Source organism: Mus caroli, chromosome X (genome assembly GCF_900094665.2).
Source record: "Mus caroli chromosome X, CAROLI_EIJ_v1.1, whole genome shotgun sequence".
In the NCBI taxonomy this organism is placed as follows: domain Eukaryota; kingdom Metazoa; phylum Chordata; class Mammalia; order Rodentia; family Muridae; genus Mus; species Mus caroli.
The window spans coordinates 122,868,680-122,892,768 of NC_034589.1; the positions used below are offsets into that span (position 1 = coordinate 122,868,680).

Genomic DNA, 24,089 nt, shown 5'->3' on the forward strand with positions numbered 1-24,089 from the left:
AAAGAGAGGCCCATTGGACTTGCAAACTTTATATGCCCCAATACAGGGGAATGCCAGGGCCAAAAAATGGGAATGGGTGGGTAGGGAAGTGGGGGGGGGCGGTATGGGGGACTTTTGGGATAGCATTGGAAATGTAATTGAGGAAAATACGTAATAAAAAAAAAGAGGAAAAAAAAAGAATCCAAATTTTCCAATTCCTTGCCAACATTTGTTATTGTTCATTTTCTGCTGTAGCCATTTTACTCCTCTCTCTTACAGACTGGATATTGTCCTGTCTCTAAAGTACACTCAGACCACCCTTACACCAAATAATAAGCACTTCTCGAGCCTGTCATTCCAGCACCCATGCCCATGATGCTGAAATATTTTTTTTCTCTTGGCTCCTGGGACAGCAGTTCTCTTGCTCCTTGTCGCAGTTTATCATTACTCTGTGTTCTGTAGGCAGTCCTTTACAGTGTTCTTTCTCAGAGGGCAATGTGATGAGAAAGCAGAATGGGGAAATATCCCCCAGAGAGAAAGAGATCCAGCCGGGATGATTTGCTTTGGGGTCGGGGGTAGTTGAAGGGAACACACGAAAACACAATACGGTGACACACCATATGTATGAGAAGACAGGATGATGCCCATGACTAAGGAAATAAATGAAATACTCCACTCGTTCTCCTGTTTGCCCTCCTCCTTCCCTCTTTTCTGCACCTTCTCTCTCCTCCCTGTCCCCTCTACCCAATCCTTCTCACTCCCTCTCAACAGTTTCAACTGATCAACACAAACGACATAAAAATTGCATAATGCCTTTTACTAACATTCTGCTTTGCAATTTAATGAAACTTTTGTATGTTGGCCCAGTCTTCACAACAACCATACAAATAAATAAGGCCTGCATCTACTAATGTCCCCATTTTGTGTACAAGAACTCTGAAGATCAGGAGGACTTTTAGCTCCACTTACCATAACTGAAAAGTGTCAAAACGAGAGAGTTGGGACCCAGGATCGCTGCAATTTGTCACTACAGACTCTCACCACTGCCTTCATAAAGCCTTTACTGTTCACTTCCTGTGTCCCTCCTGTCCTTTGACAGTTGACATCTCGTCCCTGAGGTGTCCACAGACCTTTGTCCTAGAGTGCATTATTCTACCTTGAATTAATTCTCTGCATTTCTTCTTTGAGTGTTTATCTTTTTTAAAAAAAGAATCCTTATTCCCGTGTTTTTTTCAAGCTGTTCTGGAATAGATGAATTTACAGAAACGAGTGAGCAGCACTTGTGGACATGGATTGCTCTTCCCCTGCCAGCTTGTTCAGGGGGTTAGCAAAATCCTCCTCCTCTTATTCCCATTGGCAGTGCCAGCTTCTGAGCATCTGCTTTTGCTGTTTGCTCTAACATGTCTAAAAAAGTCTCCAGAAAACTGGGTGTAGTGGCGTGCACCTGTAATCCCAGTACTCTGGACATGGAGGCCGGAGAGCTAGAAATCAAGCTCGCCATCTGGCTATATATTGAGATTATGTGTAATTGTAGAGGCCAGCCTGGGAGACAGGAACTGCTCTCTCCAAACACTGAGCTCTATTGGGCAATGAACTAGCTAAAACACCCCAAATCGTATTACTTTATGTAGAAATCTCAACTTTATGTAGAGATCATTGAGCATGCCACCCCCAAAAAATGCATGCAAATTCTCCAGTTTTCTGTTTTGTTCAGCACTAACTTTATGAGCCAAGTCTCTTCACCTTGCTCACTCAATAGAGACTTATGGGGACAATAAACAGCTGCTTATCAATGACAAGATCATGACCCTTATTTTACTAAAAACCTGGATGAAATGTCCTCATTCTTAAAGTTTTCTATTAAATTTTATTTATTATGTGTGTGCAAGGGTTTGTGTGTGGGTATGTGCATGCGTGTGTGCACACATAAGCACACATGTGTGTGTAGAGCTGTCAGAGGTCAACAAGTGGGCAGAGTGTCATATTTCATATGTGGAGGGCAGAGGACAATTTAAGGGAGTTTGTTCTTTCTTAACACGTGGGTCTTAGTGGCAAAGCCCCTTCCCTGGTAATTCATTTCACTGGCCCACTCTGTCCCAGGTGTGCTCAGTAAGCTTAAATCCGAACTCTGCAGACTCAGTTAACTAGAAGACGAGGTACTTACTTGGGGTGGGCAGTAGCTATTCTAGAAAACTCATTGTCCCACATTGGTCTCCCAAAGGAAGTTTTCTGCTTCAGACCTGTCAGGATGTCAGTGGCTCTGTCAAAGTTTAATGCTGCATGACCAGCCTGGAACCAGAGAAGTATAAAATTAGAAAACCCAAGTTTGACAGCTGCCTTTTCTGTAAGCTACTTTTAACTTTCAGTGTGAGGATGGGGCCAGGTAAGAAATGATAAGGGATAATTATTTTGGTAGACATGCACTATATTTTGTTTTAACATTTGCTATTGGAATCAGTGTTTTATTTGAACTCACAATGTTGCTATCCCAGCCAGTGAGGAAGAGACGGTAATTTAGAAAATCCATTTTGCCTAATTCCTCCATCTCTTGTTCCAGGGAATTCAATAAGTTGTTGAACCAGGCAAAGGCACCTGTCTCTCTACAGATCCAGTAGAAATAGATCTAAAATGAGCAAAAGAATCCATACCCTTATTAAGAATCTTTCACAATGTATGTTGTGATGACAGGGGTGTGTGTATATGTATAACATAAATGCATATATAACATATGTATATACGTAGACATACCTATATTTGTTGGCCAAGTCTAAGGGCAATGGATCACATAAAGTGGAAGACTTTTAATTTAAATGTCCATTACAAATTTCCATTACAGAAGAAACCTTCCAAGGTCATCTTTGTTACTGGGAGGTCATCATGATAAGCAAAATAAGGGAGATACTGTCTAAGTTTTGTCTCATATGGAAAACATGGAACTAGAATGAGAGTATTTGGGAGAAGAGAAGAAGGCTACTTAGACAGGGGCTGGAGATGGTGAAGAGAATGGGTGAGTATATGGTCATAGTAAATGACTTTAATGGAAACGTCATTATGAGATAATAATATGTATAATGAACATAAACTAAAAAATAAAAGTTCAAAGCAAAAATAAAAAAGTTCAAATAAATAAAAATAAAACTGCAAATTGAAAAGAATCTGATTCAACTCATAGAAGCAGTTGCAAGGACGAAGATCACTTTTTTTTTTCAGGAGGGGAGGGGGATTTGTTTTGATTTGTTGTTTTCTTTTTAGCATGAGATGTTGAGTTCATTTTGTTCTTTTTTCTTTTATCATGGGCCTTAAAAGGTATTCGGTCCAGATTATTAAAGGCTACTTTAAAAATGATTTAATAGGAACAACCTTGGGCAACAAGCTAAATAGCTTTAGTTTGAAAAATTAGTGTCATGAGAATTTTGGTTTCTTTAAAAACCCAGTTATTTTATGTGAGTATTTTCTTTTTGTTTGTTTGAATCCCAGGTATGGGATAAGAGGCTACTTCACAGCAGGTGATTATGATTTGCCTCATGCAGTAGCAGAAGCATGATCTTTGCCAGCTGTAGACAGTTTAATTCTGGGGACTCTGGAGAAGGTATAAATGAGAGAGCCCTGAAAGGGTCTGAGACAGTGGCTGCTCCCCCTGCTGCTGTCCTAATTGCTGCTGGTGCAATTTGTCCATGAGCAAAGAAACTAGAAGTTGGAGATATCCTGGCGACAAAGGTAGGACTTGCCCCAAGGAACCAAATGCCCCTAATCAGCAGGAAGTATTCTAAAGAGATCTCCACTCCTTTCTCCTCTAACTTTGTTTCTCTCCTATCTAGTGTTATGCAGTTGGAATAGATTAGGGTGGAATAAGGGTTGGAAGGGTGGGAGATACAAGAGCCCAATAAAATAGCTAAAGACAAATAAACCAACAGGTTAGAGCACTACAGAGCTGAGAATTCACCAGACAGGTGACAAGAATTGACAAGATACAGATTGTTCTCCAGCAGCCTGGACTGTGCAGCCTGCTTGCAGTGGTGCAGAGGCCAGCTGTGTAGCAACAAACTGAACGAACTGCTTGGTGCATCCCCTGCTAGTGCCCTATGCCCCACTCCTATCTCCAGATAGGGTCTCCTGACCCACTTATGAAGCGAAAGACCTCGGGCTATAATGGCTCAGGCCAGAGGAATAGTGAAATGTGGGAATGTACCTTTTGTGTTTTGAGCTTGTTGTCTGCACGCTGGAATTTGTACCAGATAGATTTCAAGATGGAAGCAAAGGGAGTGACCCCAATCCCTGCCCCAACCAGTACAGCCACTTCATACTGGAAAACATCCTCACTGACTGTGCCAAAGGGACCGTCCACCTCAATCCTAGCAAATGAGAAAAAACAATGAATGCATAAAGACTCATCTCCATCCTTGAGCTCATTTTCTCAGAAACTTTCTTAACAGACTTGCACTTCAGAAGGGAGCTGCTTTCTCTTTTCTGTTACTCTATATCTTATTTTGAGTCTCAAGGACCTACCTGGGCATTGGTGAGTGCTGTTGTTCAAATGTCCTTATGAGATTTCGTGTCCAGTCCCCTGCTGCTCGAATATGAATGGAGAAAAATTCTTCCTCTGGAGCAGAAGTCAGAGTGAAGGGATGCCACTCCAGGAAGGAAATGGAGGGACAATTTACAAATATATACTGTCCTACTTCCATGCTAAAGCCTCGCTTCCTCATCTGTAATTCCAAAACATTAGATGGGTGCATGACAACCTGTGAATGAAACACATAGATCATTAGAGGCAAACTCCAAACATGACAAGGACAGACATTTAAATAGATGAAGAAAGCCCAAGTGCTTCTAACTTATAGTACATGGTCAAGCCCTCTCTAGAAGGCACTCCCTAAGCTACTACTTAGCTCCAGACAATATTCTGTGTTGTCAGGGTTCCTGATACTTCAAGAGAAGCAAAAAAAAAAAAAAAGTCTTTAAGATTATTATATTTTAGTTATCTTACAAAATTATGGATTCCATTGTGAAATATATATACATATTACTGTGATATATATATGTATTTACATATGTGTGTATTATATATGTATATATGCATTATATATACACGTGTATGTATATATGTGTATATAATATAATATAATATAATATAATATAATATAATATAATATATGTACCTTGCTCATGTTTGCTTCAGGCTTCCCCTCTCAGTGCAGGTACCCTTTTCCCTGAGTAGACAGCTTTCTGCTTTCCCCTCACAATCTCTTCATTTCACTCATAGTTCTCCTTTGCTTCCACACTCTATGTACATTTCTATTTCGTTCATATTTATCGCAAACCTGAGAAAGTGCTTATTTTGTTTAAAATGATAATCTCCGGTTCTCATCTATTTTTCTGTAAATGACTTCATTCCTTTCTTCTTTATGATTGAATAAAATCTTATTGTGTTTTTTAACAGTTACTTTCTGTTCTGTGTGTGTTCTCTTGTCTGTGTATGCACTATGTGCATACAGTGCTAGAGAAGGGCGTCAGCGCCCCTGAAGCTGGAGTTACGAGCAATGATGCACCACCATGTGGGTGGGTACTCTTAACCACTCGGCCATCTCCCCAGTCCCCAGGAAAATTGCCATCCACTTTGTTTAAACATTGGTAACCAGTTCTTTAGTCTAGCTTACAAGATCAGTCACAGAGCCTTGAGCACTGAGTGGTACCCTCCAACTCAGTTCACCCCTTAAATAATCACCGTGTACACAAAGCAAAATACATTTGTGGGCGAGCTCTGGCTCCAGTCCCGTTTGTACCCTGCAACATAGAATTGTTCCAGCCAAAGCCATGTTTCCTACAGTCTTGTCCAGCACTAGAGACACAAAGCATGTTTCCTCCAAAATCCTTTTTGAGCCTTCAGGGCGAACATCAGGACAGTTTAGTTCTGCACTCAAGTAGAACACAACTTTTATCACTGCAATGGAAAGTGTTTATTTTGTTACCTTGGTAATCACGACCTTCTGCTGGGAGCGATAAAAGCGAAGAATCCTTTCAAAGATATAAAAAGCAATCGGTGCAAGGATCCACTTCCAAGACTACACAAAGACAGGGTAAAGAATGAAATTAACCTCCAGTCTCTCGTATAGGACTTATTTGAGTAGCAGTTCGTTTCTTCGGTTATCGAGTATCTATCAAGTTCTCTACTGTCTATCACTATGAAGTCACTAATCTCAGCAAAGTTTAGAATGGAAATGAATACAAAGCAATAGTTTTGTTTGTCAATCTCATTAATGAAATAAATCATTCTGTGAAACGCACAGGTCATATCAGGAAGCAAATGGCAAAGATAAATCATAAGAGCACATGTTTGTGTGTGTGTGTGTTTAAATTATATTCAAATTTAAAATTTTGAAAATCTAAGAAAACTAGTCCATTCTTTAAAAAGCAAATGCACAATAGAAGCAAATGACTAAATGCTATACTAGCAAAAGGGTATATACATATAGATATAGATATATAGATATATGGATGACTAATTCTACTGGTAGAAATACACAAAACTTGACTTCTAACCTAGCACCACAAAACGCCAAAAGTAAACAGATTTTTAAAAACAACACAGTAACACTCTATTCCGTCAAGTTGGATGCTGAGGTTTACAGATAGAAGCCAGTGTTCGGCAACAAATGCCCAGTCCACATGTTCACATATGTAGCTAAAGTGTGTTGACAGCACTTTCCTAGACGGCAGCAGTTTGCCAGTACATCTCAACAGAGTCAAAAGCTTTCTCTCTTTTTAACCATGGAATTTCACTTCTAGAAAGTAGGGATTAAAAAAATAATAATGAGGGTGTGCAGAAAGCCCATGACAACTGTATTGGTCAAAATATTGACTAAGAAAACTAAAATGCCACATTACAGATCTTTTAAAAACAAATGTTTGAAAAGGAATATTTGACAATACAGGACAGCCTCTATGACATAGAGCGATCACCTCAGGTTGTAGAACTATATGAATTCACTTCTAAGACTTTCTATGTTTTTATACTGTCTTTGATAAAAATGTATTATTTATGTAAATTTCCAATGGCAGATGTGTTAAAAGAGTATCTTTTTGTAAATGTCTGTGGAAAAAACAAAGCAATACATTTGAGTGGCAAAATTGGTATCCTCACCCTTAGGGGATATTATATGGTCAATCAAAGTAACTTCTGAACTTAAGTATACCTCAAAACAGGCCAATTTAGTGTGTCTCCAGCACTATATGGAGAAAATACACTGATAAGAAATAATCCTCACCTGGGTTCTGTAAAGACCACGACATCTAGCAGTATGACTTCAACTCAGTTAAGTCCCCACTGTAGACAGGATCCACTCTAATCCCAGCCATCTGCCCCTCCACCCGTCTATCTAGGCCTGACCCTGTACTTGATCTCCTCTGCCTAGCAATTGCAAGTGGACTCAGCATTCTGTGCAGTCCTGACCCTGTGGCTTTGCCCTCTCTTTAAGTGAGTGCTGAGGCGCTGATCTCTTGTTCTTATGCTTGTGTAACAAGCACATTGCATGCCCTCATAAAAAAGGGAAACAACAAGCATGCTATAACATTAAAGATAGCCTGCTTCAAGGATGAGGGGAGTTTTCTCCCTGAACATTTGACTGGGAATTCAAAGCTGAGCTTTGGAACAATACAGTAGTTAAAGGTTTCATCACTGGATTCAAACACAAAACAAAACCAAACAAAAACCCAAAAAAAACCTAGACCTGAATACAAGCACCATTAATTACTGATTGTGATTTTACTTCATCTTACAAAATTCTAGTCCTTCTGTCCCAAAATGAATATGAAAGAATTGCCACAGAAATCATCTATCTCAGGCAGCAGAACTGGGGCATAGTAAATATTACTTCACCTCTATAGGAAGATTCCACAACACATAGCCACCATTAATCTTATCTCTTTTAAGCATCCCTGTAATTGCCTGTTGCAGATAAGTTTGGAAGACTGTAGATAGCTTTCATAGGAAGGAGCCAATGATGAGCTAATAATAGTAGTAATGGCTCTACTTAACAGGGGTAACATTAAAAGAGAAGTCAGTCATTCCTCCAGGGCATTCTTACCTCAGGGGGGTGCCCCGCAAAATGAGGATACCTGCAACTCCCCTCATGGTTATCCCACTCGTGAAAAGAATGGGAACAATTGTGAGGATGGCTTTCAACCATGCTCTCCTCTGTTTGACCCCGGACAATCCCACTGCAACATAAAAAGTAGGAAAGCTTATGATAATGAATTATGCACTATCGGGGGGGGGGCTGGGATACAAGAATGGGGATCAGAAGACCTTACCCCAGGCCATGGATCCCTAAGCAGACGATATAGACGATAAAAAGGTGATGTGTATACCAAAAGAGCTCAAAATAATTCCTGCGGATAAACTCCATAGCTGAAGTTACCATGAGAACCAAAGCTACAGTGGCAATCACTCCAGTAAGGCCAGCAATACTGGTAAATGCTGCATACATCACTGTCTGTGAAAGGAGAAAATGTCAGCCTGGCCAAAAAAAAAAAAAAAAAAAAAAAAAAAAAAAAAAAAAAACGCACCAAGAAAACCATGATCTTCCTAGTCTTGACCACATACCCATTCTTTGTTATCAAATCACCTCACCATGTTTGGAGACTGGATGGGATTTAGCCAAGAATCTTCTTTCTCAGGATGAGATAGGCTGGAGAGGACAGAAGCAAGAGATCCATCCATGGCCTGTTGGCTTCTCCTGTAGCGTTCGAAGTTAAATAGGTGTGCAATGATATGAATAGCTAAGAGGAAAGATGGGAGGTGTCAGGGACACTCTGGAAAACATACCCCCTCTGAAACAAGAGACTTGATCTATAGTGCCTGCCAGAATGCTGACTCCATAGTGTGCCCAACTACACAGAAAGACCCAAAACCTTTTTTTCTCCCACCCATTCAGTTCCCAAAGGAACCGAATATATACTCCATGAATATGGATCTAAAAAGGTGTCTCTTAAGTAGTTCCAGGTGATCACTGAATATGCTTTAATGTTTCTATACACAAGCAAATAACAGTACACCCTGAATCACCTACTGTCCATGGCTGCATGCTTTGCCCAAGTTACCTGTGAATATGCAGATCATATATGCCACCAGCTTATGGAAGGTGAGGTTGTGATCCAATGGCTTTCTCAGTGTACGGTTGCAAAACTACAAATGCAAAGTCATTCTGGTCAGGTATCACCAGTGGGTCTTAGGAAATTCCCTCATTCACACCAACACATCTTAGCCACAGCACACCAATACCCCGCCATCCTCATCCACCCAAGGAGACCTCTGGCTTCCATTCCTAAGGACTTGGTGTTGAGCTTCAGGTGCTCCCTCTTTCATGTGAAAGCTGAACTAAGAAAAGCTGGAACTCACTGAGCAGGTGCCCCTCAGGAAGGACAGCAGATTTCGACACACAGGAATCAGGATCATCATGCTGTTAAAATTCAAGCACAGAGCAGATGCTCTGGCCAAGGCCAAGGCAGTCTGGAACAGAGGAGACAAGAGAAACTGCTGCTTTATCTCAGCATCTGGCAGGTGAGGCTTGGTCCAGTCATTTTCTAAGATGAGCAAATGGATACTGGGATGGCTTCCTGCACCCCCTCTGTCACTCTCTCTCTCTCTCTCTCTGGCATACCAGACTAATCTCTGTTTCCAAACAGAGAAAAAAGGTGTCAAACTTCCTTAATTGAATTGAGAAATCCCCATGAGAGTGGTTTGCTGTTGTTGGATGATCTATTAACTAACGTGAGCAAGAACAAGATCCAGTAATTGCACACTAGCAAAGACAGCCTATGGATGGAAAATTGTGCAGTGGGTATTTTTATTTCATGCATCTAATTATGGCTTTATTGTTTGCCCTTTATAAATTAGCCTTGGAGATCATATATCCTTTTATACATTTTTAACTAAAGCTTATATTAAGGTACAATTATGCATGATAACTATTTTATTCTCTTTTCTATATTTTCTAATGCTGAAAATATAATAAAGTAATACTTGTATAGAAAATAAAAATTTAACCAGTTATGCAAGACATATTTAAAATGGAACCCTTGGAGCAATATTCTTAAATATAGCTAGAGATAGAAGGGAGAGCCTTTCTCTGTTTAGTACTTGGCATGTGACACAGGGTCCATTGCATGCTAGGTCTCCAAGAAAGTGTAATTTCTATGTGCAGAATTTTGGGATTGTTTCCTTGAATGACCAAGGACCATAAAGCAAAAACAGTAAAAGGTCTAGGCTCATGATATACTCAGTTCCATGGCAGCTAAACCCAACTGTGATGGTTTGTATATCCTTGGACCAGGGAGTGGCACCATCTGAAGGTGTGGCCTTGTTGGAATAGGTGTGACCTGGTTGGAATGGGTGTGTCACTGTGGGTGTGGGTATAAGATCCTCACCCTAGTTGCCTGGAAGTCAGTCTTCCACTAGCAGCCTTTGGATGAAGACATAGAACTCTCAGCTCCTCCTGCGCCATGCCTGCCTGGATACTGCCATGCTCCCACCTTGATCCTTGATGATAATGGACTGAACCTCTGAACCTGTAAGCCAGCCCCAATTAAATGTTGGTTTTGTTTTTTTTTTTATAAGACTTGCCTTGGTTATAGTGTCTGTTCACAGCAGTAAAACCCTAACTAAGACACCAACCTTTCAACTGATATAACTTGTCTCCAAGTTGCTTTATGTTTTCTGAATGCTAGCTATGAATTTTGACAATCTTATAGAAGTATTTGGGTGAGGGAAGAGCCAGGGTATTTCTCATTTTAATTCAGCTAATTGGTGAGTCTTACACGTGTGCCCGTGTACAACTAACTAAAAAGACAATTATGGGTGATAATTCACAATACCTTAGCCCTTTTAAATAATAATTATTAAGGCACATCTCTCATGCTCATAGATTAGGAAAATCAATATTGTTAAAACGGCTAAATTAATGAAAATAGCATACAGATTCAATACAATTCCCCACAGGGTTCCAATGACATTTTTCACAGAACTAGAAAAGACAAAGTACAAAAGGACTCTGAATGGCAAAAAAAAAAAAAAAAAGCCCTTAGTAGAAAGAATCATGCTACAGGTATCACAAAACCTGATCTCAAATTATACATATCAATATATGCACAACAACACTAAACACATATAAAGGGATGGGGAGATGGTGCAGCAGGGAAGAAAGAACATTGTTGTGAAAGCATGAGGACCTGGATTCAAACCCCTGGCACCAGTGAAGAAAGCCAGGCATGAGAGTCACACCTGTAACTACTATGCCTGGGCAACATGGGTGGAGACAGGAGCGTCACTGGGGCTTGTTGGCCACCTGGCTAGCTCCAGGTTCAGTGAGAGACCCTGTCTCAAAGGAGTAATGTGCAGAGGGATAGAGCAGAAGACCTAACATCTCCTGGCTTTTGCATAGAAGTACTCAAACGCGCGCGCGCGCGCGCACACACACACACACACACACACACACACACACACACACACACACGTATACCACACAAACAAGAAGTAAATAATTTTAGAAAACATAGTCTGTAGGAATAGAATAGAAGACCCAGAAATAAACCCATATGCTTATCCCTAAAATTTGATAACAGTGTTAGAGACACACATTGATTAAAATCCAGCCTCTTCACCAAATGATGTAGGCGAAAGCTGGATGTACATCTGCTGAGGGATGAAGCTAAGTACATATTACTTTATAAAAAAATCAATTTCAAATGGATTAGAGACCTGACTATAACGCCTCAAACTCTGATTGTGCTAGAGAAAGACATTGGAAAACTACTTCAATATATAAGCAAGTTTCTCTGCAAAAAAAATTTAATAACACAGGCTCCAAGCCTAAGAACTGAAAAGTGAGATTACATGAAATTAAAGTTTCTCAGGGGCTAGTGAGATGGCTCAGCTGGTAAAGGCACTTGCTGCTAAGCCTGACAATCTGAGTGTGATCCCCAAGACACACATGTAGAAAGAGAGAAAGGACTCTTGTTGTAGAATGTATGTTTCAGTTTGTCTCTTGTCTATGTCTGTGTATATGCAGGCCACTAAGGTAGAAAAGGACCATGGGAGGAGAGGTCCTCTTAAGTAAGGTGGAGGTAGAACACTGTGAATAAAATGAGAGGACTAGATTGCATGGGGCTTGAAAACAGAAGAGGAAACATTTCTTTTTTTTTAATTAGGTATTTTCTTCATTTACATTTCCAGTGCTATCCCAAAAGTCCCCCATACCCTCCCCCACCCACTCCCCTACCCATCCACTCCCACTTCTTGGCCCTAGCGTTCCCCTATATTGAGGCATATAAAGTTGGTACAACCAATGGGCCTCTCTTTCCACTGATGGCCAACAAGGCCATCTTCTGATACATATGCAGCTAGAGACACGAGCTCCAGGGGTTAGTGGTTAGTTCAAATTGTTGTTCCACCTATAGGGTTGCGGATCCCTTGAGCTCCTTGGGTAATTTCTCTAGCTCCTCCATTGGGGGCCCTGTGATCCATCCAATAGCTAACTGTGAGCAACCACTTCTGTGTTTGCTAGGCCCCGGCATAGTCTCACAAGAGACAGCTATATCAGGGTCCTTGAGCTTCAGTGAAGTAGCTGGATATAAAATGAACTCAAACAAGTCAATGGGCTTTCTCTACATAAAGGATAAACAGGCTGAGAAAGAAATTAGGGAAACAACACCCTTCTCAATAGTCACAAATAATATAAAATACCTTGGCGTTACTCTAACTAAGGAAGTGAAAGATCTGTATGATAAGAACTTCAAGTCTCTGAAGAAAGAAATTAAAGAAGANCTCNGAAGGTGGAAAGATCTCCCATGCTCATGGATTGGCAGGATCAATATAGTAAAAATGGCTATCTTGCCAAAAGCAATCTACAGATTCAATGCAATCCCCATCAAAATTCTAACTCAAGTCTTCAACGAATTAGAAAGGGCAATCTGCAAATTCATCTGGAATAACAAAAAACCTAGGATAGCAAAAACTCTTCTCAAGGATAAAAGAACCTCTGGTGGAATCACCATGCCTGACCTAAAGCTGTACTACAGAGCAATTGTGAGGAAACATTTCAAAAGAGTTAGGAAACCGGCAGGTTGGGCATAGGGGAGATTGGGGAAAGACATTGCAGAAATAGATGAATAAGAACAAAGTCAAATCGACATATATGTATGAAAATATCATAATGGAAGCCCATTACTTTACAAGGTAACTTGAAAAAAGGAATTCAGAGAGAGAGGGAGGGAGGGAGGAAGAAATGTTGTCAACTATTACAAAAAAAAGGAAAAGATAAGAAAAAAAAACATTTTTTTCCATACACCCTAAGCCCGGGACAAGGTGACCTTGGTAAAGCAAGTGGGATCGAGGTTGCTGTCATCCATAATGACTTTCAGCAGCAGGCAGTGCAGTGAACAAGAGCTTTCCTACTGCTTTCCAATTCGGAAGCTTCACATGACCCCTGCTTTCTCTTGCTGTTGAGTCACAGTCTGGCTGGTTTTGGTAGAGACATCCTGTTCCACTGCAGAAAAAAATTTCTCTGCTCATCTCAAAGATCTCCCATTTCCACATTGGCTCCCACAGTGTACTTATTTGAGTCACAGAGGATTCTGGAAGCTAAAATTGGCAAGTGAATTGAAAATACATGACTATTTCACATCTTCACATTCTGTGGCAGTTATCCATCCAGGATTAATTATTTTAGAAAAGAAAAAAAAAACCAACAACAAAAACCCTTTTCATCCTTCTGTGGCAGCACATGGAACTATCCCAATGTATATTCATCTCTCCATATCAACCAATATTATTGAAATCCTGCAGTCAATAAGGCCTTATTTACTATGAGTTTAAATTCCTTCCTCTATTCCTTTTTTCTATGATCCATACATAGTTAATTGAATGGTTCTCTCTATTCTCCTAAGATGAGCATGAATTTTAAAAAATACCATATGTAATGATTAAATCAATTATGGTCCCTCAATAGAAGGGGTCTCTGACACTCTTCAAACATGAAAAGCAGTGGTGTGGGCATCGTAGATCTCTAAAGGCCAGTTTGTAAAACTTAAGTTTGCTTATCTTTTAGTTTTCTTTTGTACAAGTATATTGTATGTTGACCAGATTCTCACCCACTCCCTTCTTCATCTCACCCTCCTCCCTGCCTTCTAGTGCTCTTTGCCCCATACCAGACAGCACGCAGTTTTACTTCTACTTTCATGTCATCTACACATGTGTGGCTTTATTTACCCACTTAGAACTTGAGACCCACCAACAACAGAAAACTGCATGTTTGCCTTTCTGTGGCTAATGTGATTCTTAGTATAATTATCTTCAGCTGCATCAATTTTTCTGCAAATAACCCAATTCTGTTTCTTCTTTATGGTTGAAGATAGAAAGGCATTCTGCTGTGTATACACTACGATTTATTTGTATCTTCCTGTGCTAACAGTCCGTGTACTTTTTAAGCCTGTTAAATAGAGCCTCCACAGTTCCAACATCTGCCTGTTTGGATAATGTAAACACGCTGGATTTAAAGATACCAGCTAGCCGTCCTTGAATGCAGCGTGGGAAGAGATGCTTGCGATTGTAAACTAGAATGAGATGTCTCTACTACAGTCACCTAAAAAGATACCTAAGACACACTGAGTGTAGGAAGCGATATTCCATCCAGTATCTGGAATGTGATTCTGTTTGACTGAATTGAAAAATGGTAAGTGAGCCTTACTGTATTTGTAGACTCGTTTACTAAAAACGAACAACTTTTATTAAATTAAAATTCAAAAGTAAGTAACCATTACCTACCTTTGAAACAAAAGCAAAACGTGAGCCTGAAGCATTTGTGAACACATGAGTGAAGCTGTTTAAACATACAGCAACCTAGAGTGTGAACGCTGGGGAGTAGATAGAGTAGGCTTTCACATGTTACTGACACACTTTGTTTACAATGTTTACAATGATACTAATCGAAAGCAGCATCGTTGTAATTCATTTTTTTTCCTTTTATTGAAAATAATTTATTTCCTCACCTAATATATCTTGATTATGGTTCCCCTCCCCTTACTCCTCCCAGTTCCTCCCCACCTTCCTTCCCTTATGGATCCACCCCTGCCTTTCTCTCATTCGAAAATAAACAGGCTTCTAAGTGAATATAATATAATATAATATATAATATAGTGATAAGATAAAACAAAACTAATACAATAGAATAGAACTAAACAAAAAAGAAAAGGGGCCTAAGAAAAGGAACAAGAAACAGAGTGGAACACTCCGCTGTAAACAGGATATCTCCATCAAATCCCTTCTCTTAGGCTTAGGAACCCAGTGGAAGAGGAGGAGGAGGGAGGGAGGGAGGGAGGGAGAGAGAGAGAGAGAGAGAGAGAGAGAGAGAGAGAGAGAGAGNAGAGAGAGAGAGAGAGAGAGAGAGAGAGAGAGAGAGAGAGAGAGAGAGAGTCAGAGAGGAGGGAGGACACTCAGGAAACAAGACCCTCTAAGCAGCAGGATTATTGTACAATTGAACTCACAGAGACTGAGGCAGCGTGAACAGAGCCTGTACCAGACAGAGTTGAAAGGAGAATTGGACACTTATCTCCATCCCTAACCCTGGAGTTAACTCCAATTGGTAATGAAAATTATTTCCTCCAAGAGATTTTCACTAGGGAAACAAACTACTCTTATGAATGTAGGCCCCATGCCCAGCAGTAGATGGCCAACAGAAGAGGAACTCAATGACATCTTTGGAGATTCCTTGTCTCATAATGTCCTGTCAGAGCTTTTTAAAAATTATCTCATTTTAATTTTTAATATTTATGTTATACACGTGTATATATGTATATATATATATATATATATATATATATATATATATATATAATCCTACAGGTCCTTTGTGTATATATAATGGCTCCCACCTTAGTATTTTTATGAGATTCCTGTGTGGTTCTCTATGTCTATAATTCATTTTTAAATAGGGCTTTAAAAATCAAAACAGCCACAGGATATCGGTATGATTCATATCTCTGCAGCTGACTTTTTGGTCATGAAGAATGTTCTTAATAACTAGTCATATTTATTGCATCATTCTATTAATACAAGGCTATCTTAAGACAGATTAACACTTCCTTTGGCACTTTAGTTTCTACTTTTCATGTAGGAAACAGCAGGGTGAAATATGCAGTAACCAGAACATTCGAATTCATTGCTATCCCAACATGTGTCCTTTGATTATAACAACAAAAAGATTCTTTTTTTTTTTTAAGGAGAGCTGCCTTTCAATATGACCACAGTGTGAGTCTTTGTGGAAGGCTACTGAACTAAAGCTCCATCAAGACAAAAGTGTTGTAACAAATCCCCTACCTCTTACTCCATGCTACAGGGAAGTGAAAAGCAAGCTGTCCTCAGCAGGTCATGCTCAGGTAGGTGCTCCACTCTGGAAAGAAACTGCCTCACTTCCAGGTTTCCTGCCAGCCACCTCCACACATGTGTGGTCAGCTAACTCTGCCCTCATTTTCCTGTACTTGACCTACCACCTTTCCAGCCTTCTCATTTCTGTTCTTACCCTGCGATAACCCAACTTTTCTAGAGGTCTTGAATTCTACAGCAGCGTCCACCCTCCCTTTCATCCTAGGTATCCCTCTATCTCACAGGAAGGCAGTAAACCACAGCTGTGCTTTCTACATTTTCTTTTAATTTTTAATTACATTTAGTTGTCTGTACGGGGCTGCATCAGACTAGGCTCAAGCGCTAGGAGAAGTGGATGTGGGCTCCCATTCCCTAAACCAGAAACTGTGTCCGGTTGATTACTGCTTGCAAAAGAGGTGGAAGACTCTAACAAACAACAGCAACAACAAAAGATGAACAAGTTCGTTTGGAACTTCACTTCTGTAGTTTGCATGCAACAAGCTTGTACTATACAAAGCATTGTATTACTTCACATGCATTAGTTCTTGTAAGCCCCACAACACTGCTATGAGTTAGATGCCTATCTTGGTTAAGGTTTTGCAGCTGTGAACAGACACCATGACCAAGGCAACTCTTCTAAGGACAACATTTAATTGGGGCTGGCTTACAGGTTTAGAGGTTCAGTCCATTATCATCAAGGTGGAAACATGGCAGGATTCAGACAGACATGGTGCAGGAGGAGCTGAGAGTTCCACATCTTCATCTGAAGACTGATAGCAGAATACTGACTTCCAGGCAGCTAGGATCAGGGTCTTAAAGCCCATGCCCACAGTGACACAACCTACTCCAACAAGACCACACCTTTTAATAGTGCCACTCTCTGGGCCAAGCATATACAAACCAGCACAATGCTTCACATTACAGTGAAAGGATTGATCCAAGAATTTAATGATGCAAGAAAAGAGTGGGGTGTGTGTGTGGGGGGGGGGGTGTATGTGTGTATGTGTGTTTGTGTGTGTAAAAATCGGGGGACAAACTTGCAGGAGTCAGTTCTTCTACATGTGAGTGCAAGCTATTGAACTTAGGTAATCAGGCTTAGTAAATTTCCTTTACTTGCCAATGTATCTCGTAAGCCCAAACCAAGATTTCCTTTTTAATCCTCTATTTTCTTTCTTTCTCTTTTTTGTCTATTTATTCCTTACTGTTTTCAAAACCTTATTTTGCATTGCTGGGAATTGAACCCAGAACTTGAGTATACCAGGCAAGTGTTCTATCATTTATATCTACACCACAGCAAACTCTTCCTTAAAATCATAAGCAGGAGACCATTTGACAGGAGACAATTGTTCTGGCCAAAGTGGAAACTGAGGCAGGAGCTCTGTCTAGTTAGCCATCTGGCACCCTGTGGGATCAGTCACCTGAGCTTTAGAAAACCAGCTGTGAATCACTATGAGTTTCGCTTAGTTCTTGTTCTTGTTGGGCCTGTGGAATGTACCCATTGTCAGATGTAGCAGGTAAAAAGACTGCCTGTTCACTTAAATTAGAACTTCATATGAAGCCAGGCATGGTAATGTTACACACCTCTAATTCCAGCTTTCTGGAGGCCAAGAGGCAGATGAGACTCTGCCTCAAAAGAAAAAAAAATTTAAAAACCCTTTACATGAATATAAGAACATGAATATTTTTGTATACTTCTGTATATAATTGGAGTGTATATCTATCAAATATGATTCATTGTTCATCTGAAATTCAAATTTCAATGAGCATCCTGTATCCCCCCCTCTGGTAAGCCGAGCCTTGAAGCAATTCAAGCAGTGGGTCAGGAAGAAGCAGAAATGGAAGATTGGAACAAACACCATCAGCAACAAAAGAAAACAGGAGCTAGGCCTGGTAGCCCATGCCTATAATCTCAGCTGTTTGAGAGGCAGACGCATGAGGATTGCCAGAGCTAGGCCATCTTGGGCCACCTTGTAAGACTACATCTTAAAAAGAAGAAAAACATAATAATAAAACAGCAAAAACAAAAACAAAAACAAAACAGCACAGAACTTCTCCACATCATAGCACAATACTCACCCCAAGAATTTCTCTCGTGTAATAGTACTTGTCAGACTTCTCATAATTCAGGAAGGCATACACAAACAGAAAAATGTTCAGCCCCAACCAAGAAACCTAGAAGAAGAAGAAGCAAAGGGAATGCAGGAGGAATTGGGAAAGGTGTACGAAAGAGATAGGAAATGATACGCGCATCTTGAACACTTTCTGTTCGTCTATTTTCATTTTAAATTACTAGAGTCCTGCCAGTATCTAACCTGTTTTCAGAGTGAACAATCTGAGCCATGCATTAGATGCTGGTGAATAGGATCAGCAAGTTAAGGCCTATGGCTGGCATCTGGCTCATCACCAGATTTACATGTCCTGAAACCTCAGTAGCTGCATATTTTGTTTCCCTTCCACTGATTGAAAGCATCAAGAGAATAACGCATAGTGACATAAAAATGATATGGACCTCAATTGTTGTTGACTATATGTAAAGTGGGAGTGGGATGTCTGCTCTGGTCCACGATGTTTAGGGATGTTTTTCATCTTGCTATGGTGAAGCTGAGTAGCTAGAACAGAGACCAAAGAGCTTGCAAAGGCCTAACATACACAGCTGGCTTTCTTTGGAAACATTTGCCAGTTCCCGGACAGACTGAAGCTTTCAAACAACTGCACCTAAGAGATGGCACTAAGTAACCATGTGAATTTCTGCAGAAACCAAAAATAAACTTAGCATCTTTAAAACAATGCCCACTGGAAAGAAAAATGGCTGAAGCATTTCCAGATAGGCCTGCCTCTTTAATTATACCCTGACATATATTTTTCTGCTTAGAGGTTGTGAGACTTTTTTTTTTTTTTTGCAAATTAACCTATTGTTTTGGACTTGTTTGAGCTGCCAAGACTGTGTGTATCTGTCCAAACCTCTGCACATCGGCTAAGAGGACAATTTGGAACCCATTATGTGTTACCATGGAGATAAACCAACTGAGCCCTACCTCATGTTTGGAGGTGCTAGTCTGCAGGGATATGCCTTTTGATACATCCCAAATCCCAAATGTTACCCCAAATCCCTAAGAATAATTTCATCCACAGGTTAAGGGCTGTAGCCTGGGACATGGTCCATTCATATGGCCTAGCTACAGACCACTCACAGACCTGTAGCAGTAGAGTAAGGTGGTTTTAAGTGTAACATTGGAGTCAAACACCTGAGGCTCAAATTCTGGTGCCACCATTTAGTAGCTCTGTAACCTTAGACATCTAAATTTATTGGATCCATTTTTTCACCTGTAAATTGAGATATCTACCTTATGGCAGTTGTAGGGCTTGTAAGAACTAATGCACGTGAAGTGAGTAATACTGTGCTTTGTGTATAGTAGGAACTCAATAAATGCTAATTTTAGAGCTGAAATTCCATTATTGACATAATAGCTTCTTCTTCTTCTTCTTCTTCTTCTTCTTCTTCTTCTTCTTCTTCTTCTTCTTCACTCCCTCCCTCCCTTCCTATCTCCCTTCTCTCCTTCTTTTTGTCTTTTGTCCTTCCATCCCTCCTCCTTTCTTTCTGTTCTCTTGTGTGTGAGAGAGATGGCGGTCTCATTTCAGCTGGTTTTGCCCAAGCTTGTCTTGAACTCCTAAGCTTAGACTATCCTTCCAGTGCAACCTCTCAAGTACCTGGGACAAGAGGAGCCACATTAAATCAACTCCTTCCTGCCTCCTTTGTCCAGAATCCTTTTTCAGAGTTGATGTATTTTAGAGATAGTGAAAAGGGAACATTGAAAGGCACAGATATTTGGAGTGGGAGGTGTATGGGAGGAGTTGGAGGGAAGAAAGGGGAATGATGTACATATAGTATTCTTGTGTGAAATTTTCTAACAAATCAAATGGATGGGGAGTGGATTTGTTGAACAGAAAAACCCATTTGGGGGGATCAGAATCTTTCTGGTTGTGAAATGGACTCAGGAACACAAAATCCTGCATTGGTCCATGACCACCTATAGACAAGATAAGTGAAACATAGCAACATCTAGGAGCCACTGTGGGTGGAAAAGAAGGTGAAGTGCAAGACCTGGAAAGAAAGAAGAGTAAAAATATTTTTGAGTCATTTATTCATTATTTAAAAATAGTACATTGGAGTTCATTCCAGAAATAGTAAGAACTTGAGCCTGCCAGCAGAGCTGCAGAAGAAAGGGTGGAAACTAGAAGCCAGAGAGTTAAATAGAACTCATCCCTGTAAGTGATGAATCTCTGCAGCCAAAAATGAATGCAGGGGAGGGGATGCAATGGCTTTTAGAGCAACATGCAGCCTTGTTCTGAAGCTAATCGGTTTAGTTAATGAATCGCCCATTCCTCCACCAGTTGATCTATCACACCCATACCATGTGGGACCTGAAGTCTGGACAGAATAAATATTTGGTCGAGGTCACCCAGGAGCAAAACTGAATGTACTTGCAAGGTTCCTGTCTCCTGAGCTAATGATCTCTCTGTTATAGTGCGGAAGGAACTAAACACGGGGCACCGAGTATTAAAAATATAAATCATGGGATAGCATGATTAAAACAAGCTCTTGCTTTTTCATTAAATATTAAATAAAATCCTTCTACGGGCAGTGCATTCTTTCTACCTGTGGCACCTGAAAAGTCTTATAGGACTCAAGAAAAGTGATACCGAAAGAAAGAAAGAAAGAAAGAAAGAAAGAAAGAAAGAAAGAAAGAAAGAAAGAAAGAAAGAAAGAAAGAGAAAGAAAGAAAGAAAGGAAGGAAGGAAGGAAGGAAGGAAGGAAGGAAGGAAGGAAGGAAGGAAGGAAGGAAGGAAGGAAGGAAGGAAGGAAGAAAAGGGAAAGAAGGCAGGCAGGCAGGCAAAACCCCCAGGAGAGAAATAAAATTCTAAGAGAGTGAGGAAGGACATGGGAACCTCACACTTAGGTGTGACTTACAAATGTAGGAAGAACGGTTAAGAAAAGAGATGGTGTGTGTGTGTGTGTGTGTGTGTGTGTGTGTGTGTGTGTGTGGAGAGGTGGGGGGGATTCCATGTAAATGGAATGGTGAACAAGCTCTGGCCTGAATATCAGTGAAATGGGTTTGAGTCAGAGTCATAGTTTGTCAATTCACAGTGTGACATCTGGATTGATTTCCTTCATAAAACCTTGGAGATTGTTTTATATCTGTTCTGTGTAGTGCAGTAGCTAGCTATCAGCATGCTCTTATGAAACCCTTTAAATGTGGCTAATTCTGATGTGCTGTGTGTCTGAAATACACAGTCTTCTGAAGATGAGAAGTAATCAAACAGTAGAAATTGATATTGTATATGTCAATTACATGTGGAAAGAATGTCCATGAATTACACTGCTCAAATCTCATCTGTTTCTTTTATCCTTTTCAGCACAAGTATGAGATAATTTAGAAATCCCACAAGTGCCTCACAGTCTATTTCTATTGAGCATTGCTGGATCAAGATTATCTCAAAGATCACTTTCATCTCAACCAGTCAATTATTTTATGAAATCTTTTGTTGTTGTTGTTGTTGTAGTTGTTGTTGTTGTTGTTGTTGTTGTTGTTGTTGTTTTGAGATAGGGTTTCTCTGTGTAGCCCTGGCTGTCCTGGAACTCACTTTGTAGACTCGGCTGGCCTCAAACTCAGAAATCCACCTGCCTCTGCTGGGATTAAAGATGTGTGCCACCACCGCCCGGCTAATTTTATGAAATCTTGATGTCAACATTATAGGGAAGATAGAAATGAAGGCTCCATGTCAATAGTTTGGAAATAGGACAGAAGAGAAAAGAGAAAAAAGTGAAAACAGATTTCAACTCCAAGTCCTCCATTATTTGGCAACCTCAACAACTGCAAATCATTTGGCTTTGTTTTCTCGTCTGGCCTAGAGTTGGCTTTTTCTACTTGTTAACTGGTTTTAATAAAGCAAAGAATTGCTACAGACACTTTCTCTTTTGAATAACTTCACAAATATTTACAAACATGATGTCTCCTTACTCGGCTAACATCCCTAATTCATAGGAAATGAAATACCACTTACCAGAAACAAAACTGAGAGCCAGTGGTTAACCAGCCAGTTTCCCATTGTCAAATGGAGGTTTGGAGCCTCCCTAGGAGCAATCTGGATTCTCTGGAGAGGTCTTTCGGGAGAGAAACTTCTGACTAGCTCAAGGTATATGAGTCTTTATGACACCCAAATGCACACCTACTCGGAAAGCTTCCCAAAAAAATGAATAAGTAGATTCTGCCTTCCTCGTCTAAACGGAACTGTTTTATCAGCTTAGGTAGACAAGCCCTGCCTCTGACAACCACAGGGGTTTTCCCTGCTGAGGGTTTTCGCCCCTACAGGAAATATTAGTCTTCTCATGTCAAAATAGTCTCTCTGATAATCTTAACAACGGGATTCCATAAAGCACTGCTCTCCTTGATAAGAAGTTAATTTAAGATTTTCATGAGATACATAATTACACTGAGAAACATAATTAGGCTGAGATTATACACAGATCAACTACAAGAAAAGTAGAAAGGAAAGCATTTGTTTTAAGGAACTTTCTATTTTTTAAATTTTTAATTTTTTTTTAAAAAATTAATTTATTGTGAAACAAGGTCTCATGTAGCCAAGCTGGCCATAATCAGGCTATGTAGCTGAGGATGACTTTAGGCTTCCGATTTTCTTACTTCCTGGGGTTACAGGAGTGCATCCCCATGCCAACTTTATACAATACTAGGGCAAAAACAAACAAACAAACAGAAACCAAAACAGAACTTCTTCCACGTTAGCCTGGTACTCCAGGAAATTGAGTTACATCCCCAGAGCAAGGAAGATTTTTTGGAACCAAACACTACATAGCAGCACTGTCTATCTAGACTGTAGTTCAGCTAACTGGGAAATTTCAGTAGACCAGTTTCCCTGCAGAATGCTTCGAGACGGATGAGCATAGTATGGGTGCTAAGGAGAGCTTCAGTGGCTGGAAGGGGAGATCGAATAAGAAACATATGCTTTATTCTCGTTAAAAAGGTGGAGCTTTCAAAAGTAGGAAGGTGAGCATGCACACAAGAGTATGCAGAGCATATATGTGTAAATTACAGAATAATTATAAGGAGTTAATATCTAATTTCTGACTTCCTCGTTTAAAATAGAACAATTGTTTGCAGTATCTTGAAGTTCCTCTTTAATCATGTCTCTCTTCTCTCCTTCACTACATGCCACCTGAACTTTGAGTCAATATTTCCCTTTGCTTCAGGTTTTTTGATAACCATAGGTACAGAGCTAATAAACTCTTCAGTTATTTTTATCCTGATTCTTTGTCTTATTTTGAATTTTTGTGAAAGAAATGCAGAGTGCTCTCTCTCTCTCTCTCTCTCTCTCTCTCTCTCTCTGTGTGTGTGTGTGTGTGTGTGTGTGTGTGTGGTCTGCTTCTGTGTTTTGCTCTCTGAACCTTTTCTTCATAGAGTCACACATGTTGGCAATTCCGCTATATTGTATAGACTCGTTTGTTCCTTATACAGATAACAGAGGAATGATGAGAGATTAATGGAATGCCACATAGATGCCACATTTTGTTTAAAGTTGACACCCGGGAGTGGAATTCCTGGATCCTGAGATTTGCAAATGCTTTTCATGGCCAATCTACTCTAAAGCAGTCACATAAGTAACTGCTCCAGTGATCTTG

General features: G+C 40.1%; 1 protein-coding gene across 3 annotated transcripts in view; it reads right to left on the reverse strand.

The window, feature by feature from the left end:
* The window catches only part of Nox1 (NADPH oxidase 1), a 27,276-nt gene extending 4,628 nt beyond the window's left edge, over positions 1 to 22,648 (reverse strand). Inside the window, exons 1-12 of one of the 3 annotated variants that reach the window (XM_021153339.2) lie at positions 22,457 to 22,648; positions 18,470 to 18,565; positions 9,377 to 9,487; positions 9,079 to 9,163; positions 8,609 to 8,757; positions 8,290 to 8,471; positions 8,064 to 8,196; positions 5,949 to 6,041; positions 4,486 to 4,721; positions 4,169 to 4,331; positions 2,456 to 2,602; positions 2,144 to 2,268 (exon numbers count right to left, since the gene is read on the reverse strand). In XM_021153339.2, the coding sequence (XP_021008998.1) occupies positions 2,144 to 2,268; positions 2,456 to 2,602; positions 4,169 to 4,331; positions 4,486 to 4,721; positions 5,949 to 6,041; positions 8,064 to 8,196; positions 8,290 to 8,471; positions 8,609 to 8,757; positions 9,079 to 9,163; positions 9,377 to 9,487; positions 18,470 to 18,565; positions 22,457 to 22,501 (1,565 nt within the window). In that variant the 5' untranslated portion in view covers positions 22,502 to 22,648. The remainder of the gene's footprint in view (positions 1 to 2,143; positions 2,269 to 2,455; positions 2,603 to 4,168; positions 4,332 to 4,485; positions 4,722 to 5,948; positions 6,042 to 8,063; positions 8,197 to 8,289; positions 8,472 to 8,608; positions 8,758 to 9,078; positions 9,164 to 9,376; positions 9,488 to 18,469; positions 18,566 to 22,456) is intronic. The other 2 variants (XM_029473390.1, XM_029473391.1) reach the window with 2 other exon arrangements.
* Between the last annotated feature and the right edge of the window lie 1,441 nt (positions 22,649 to 24,089).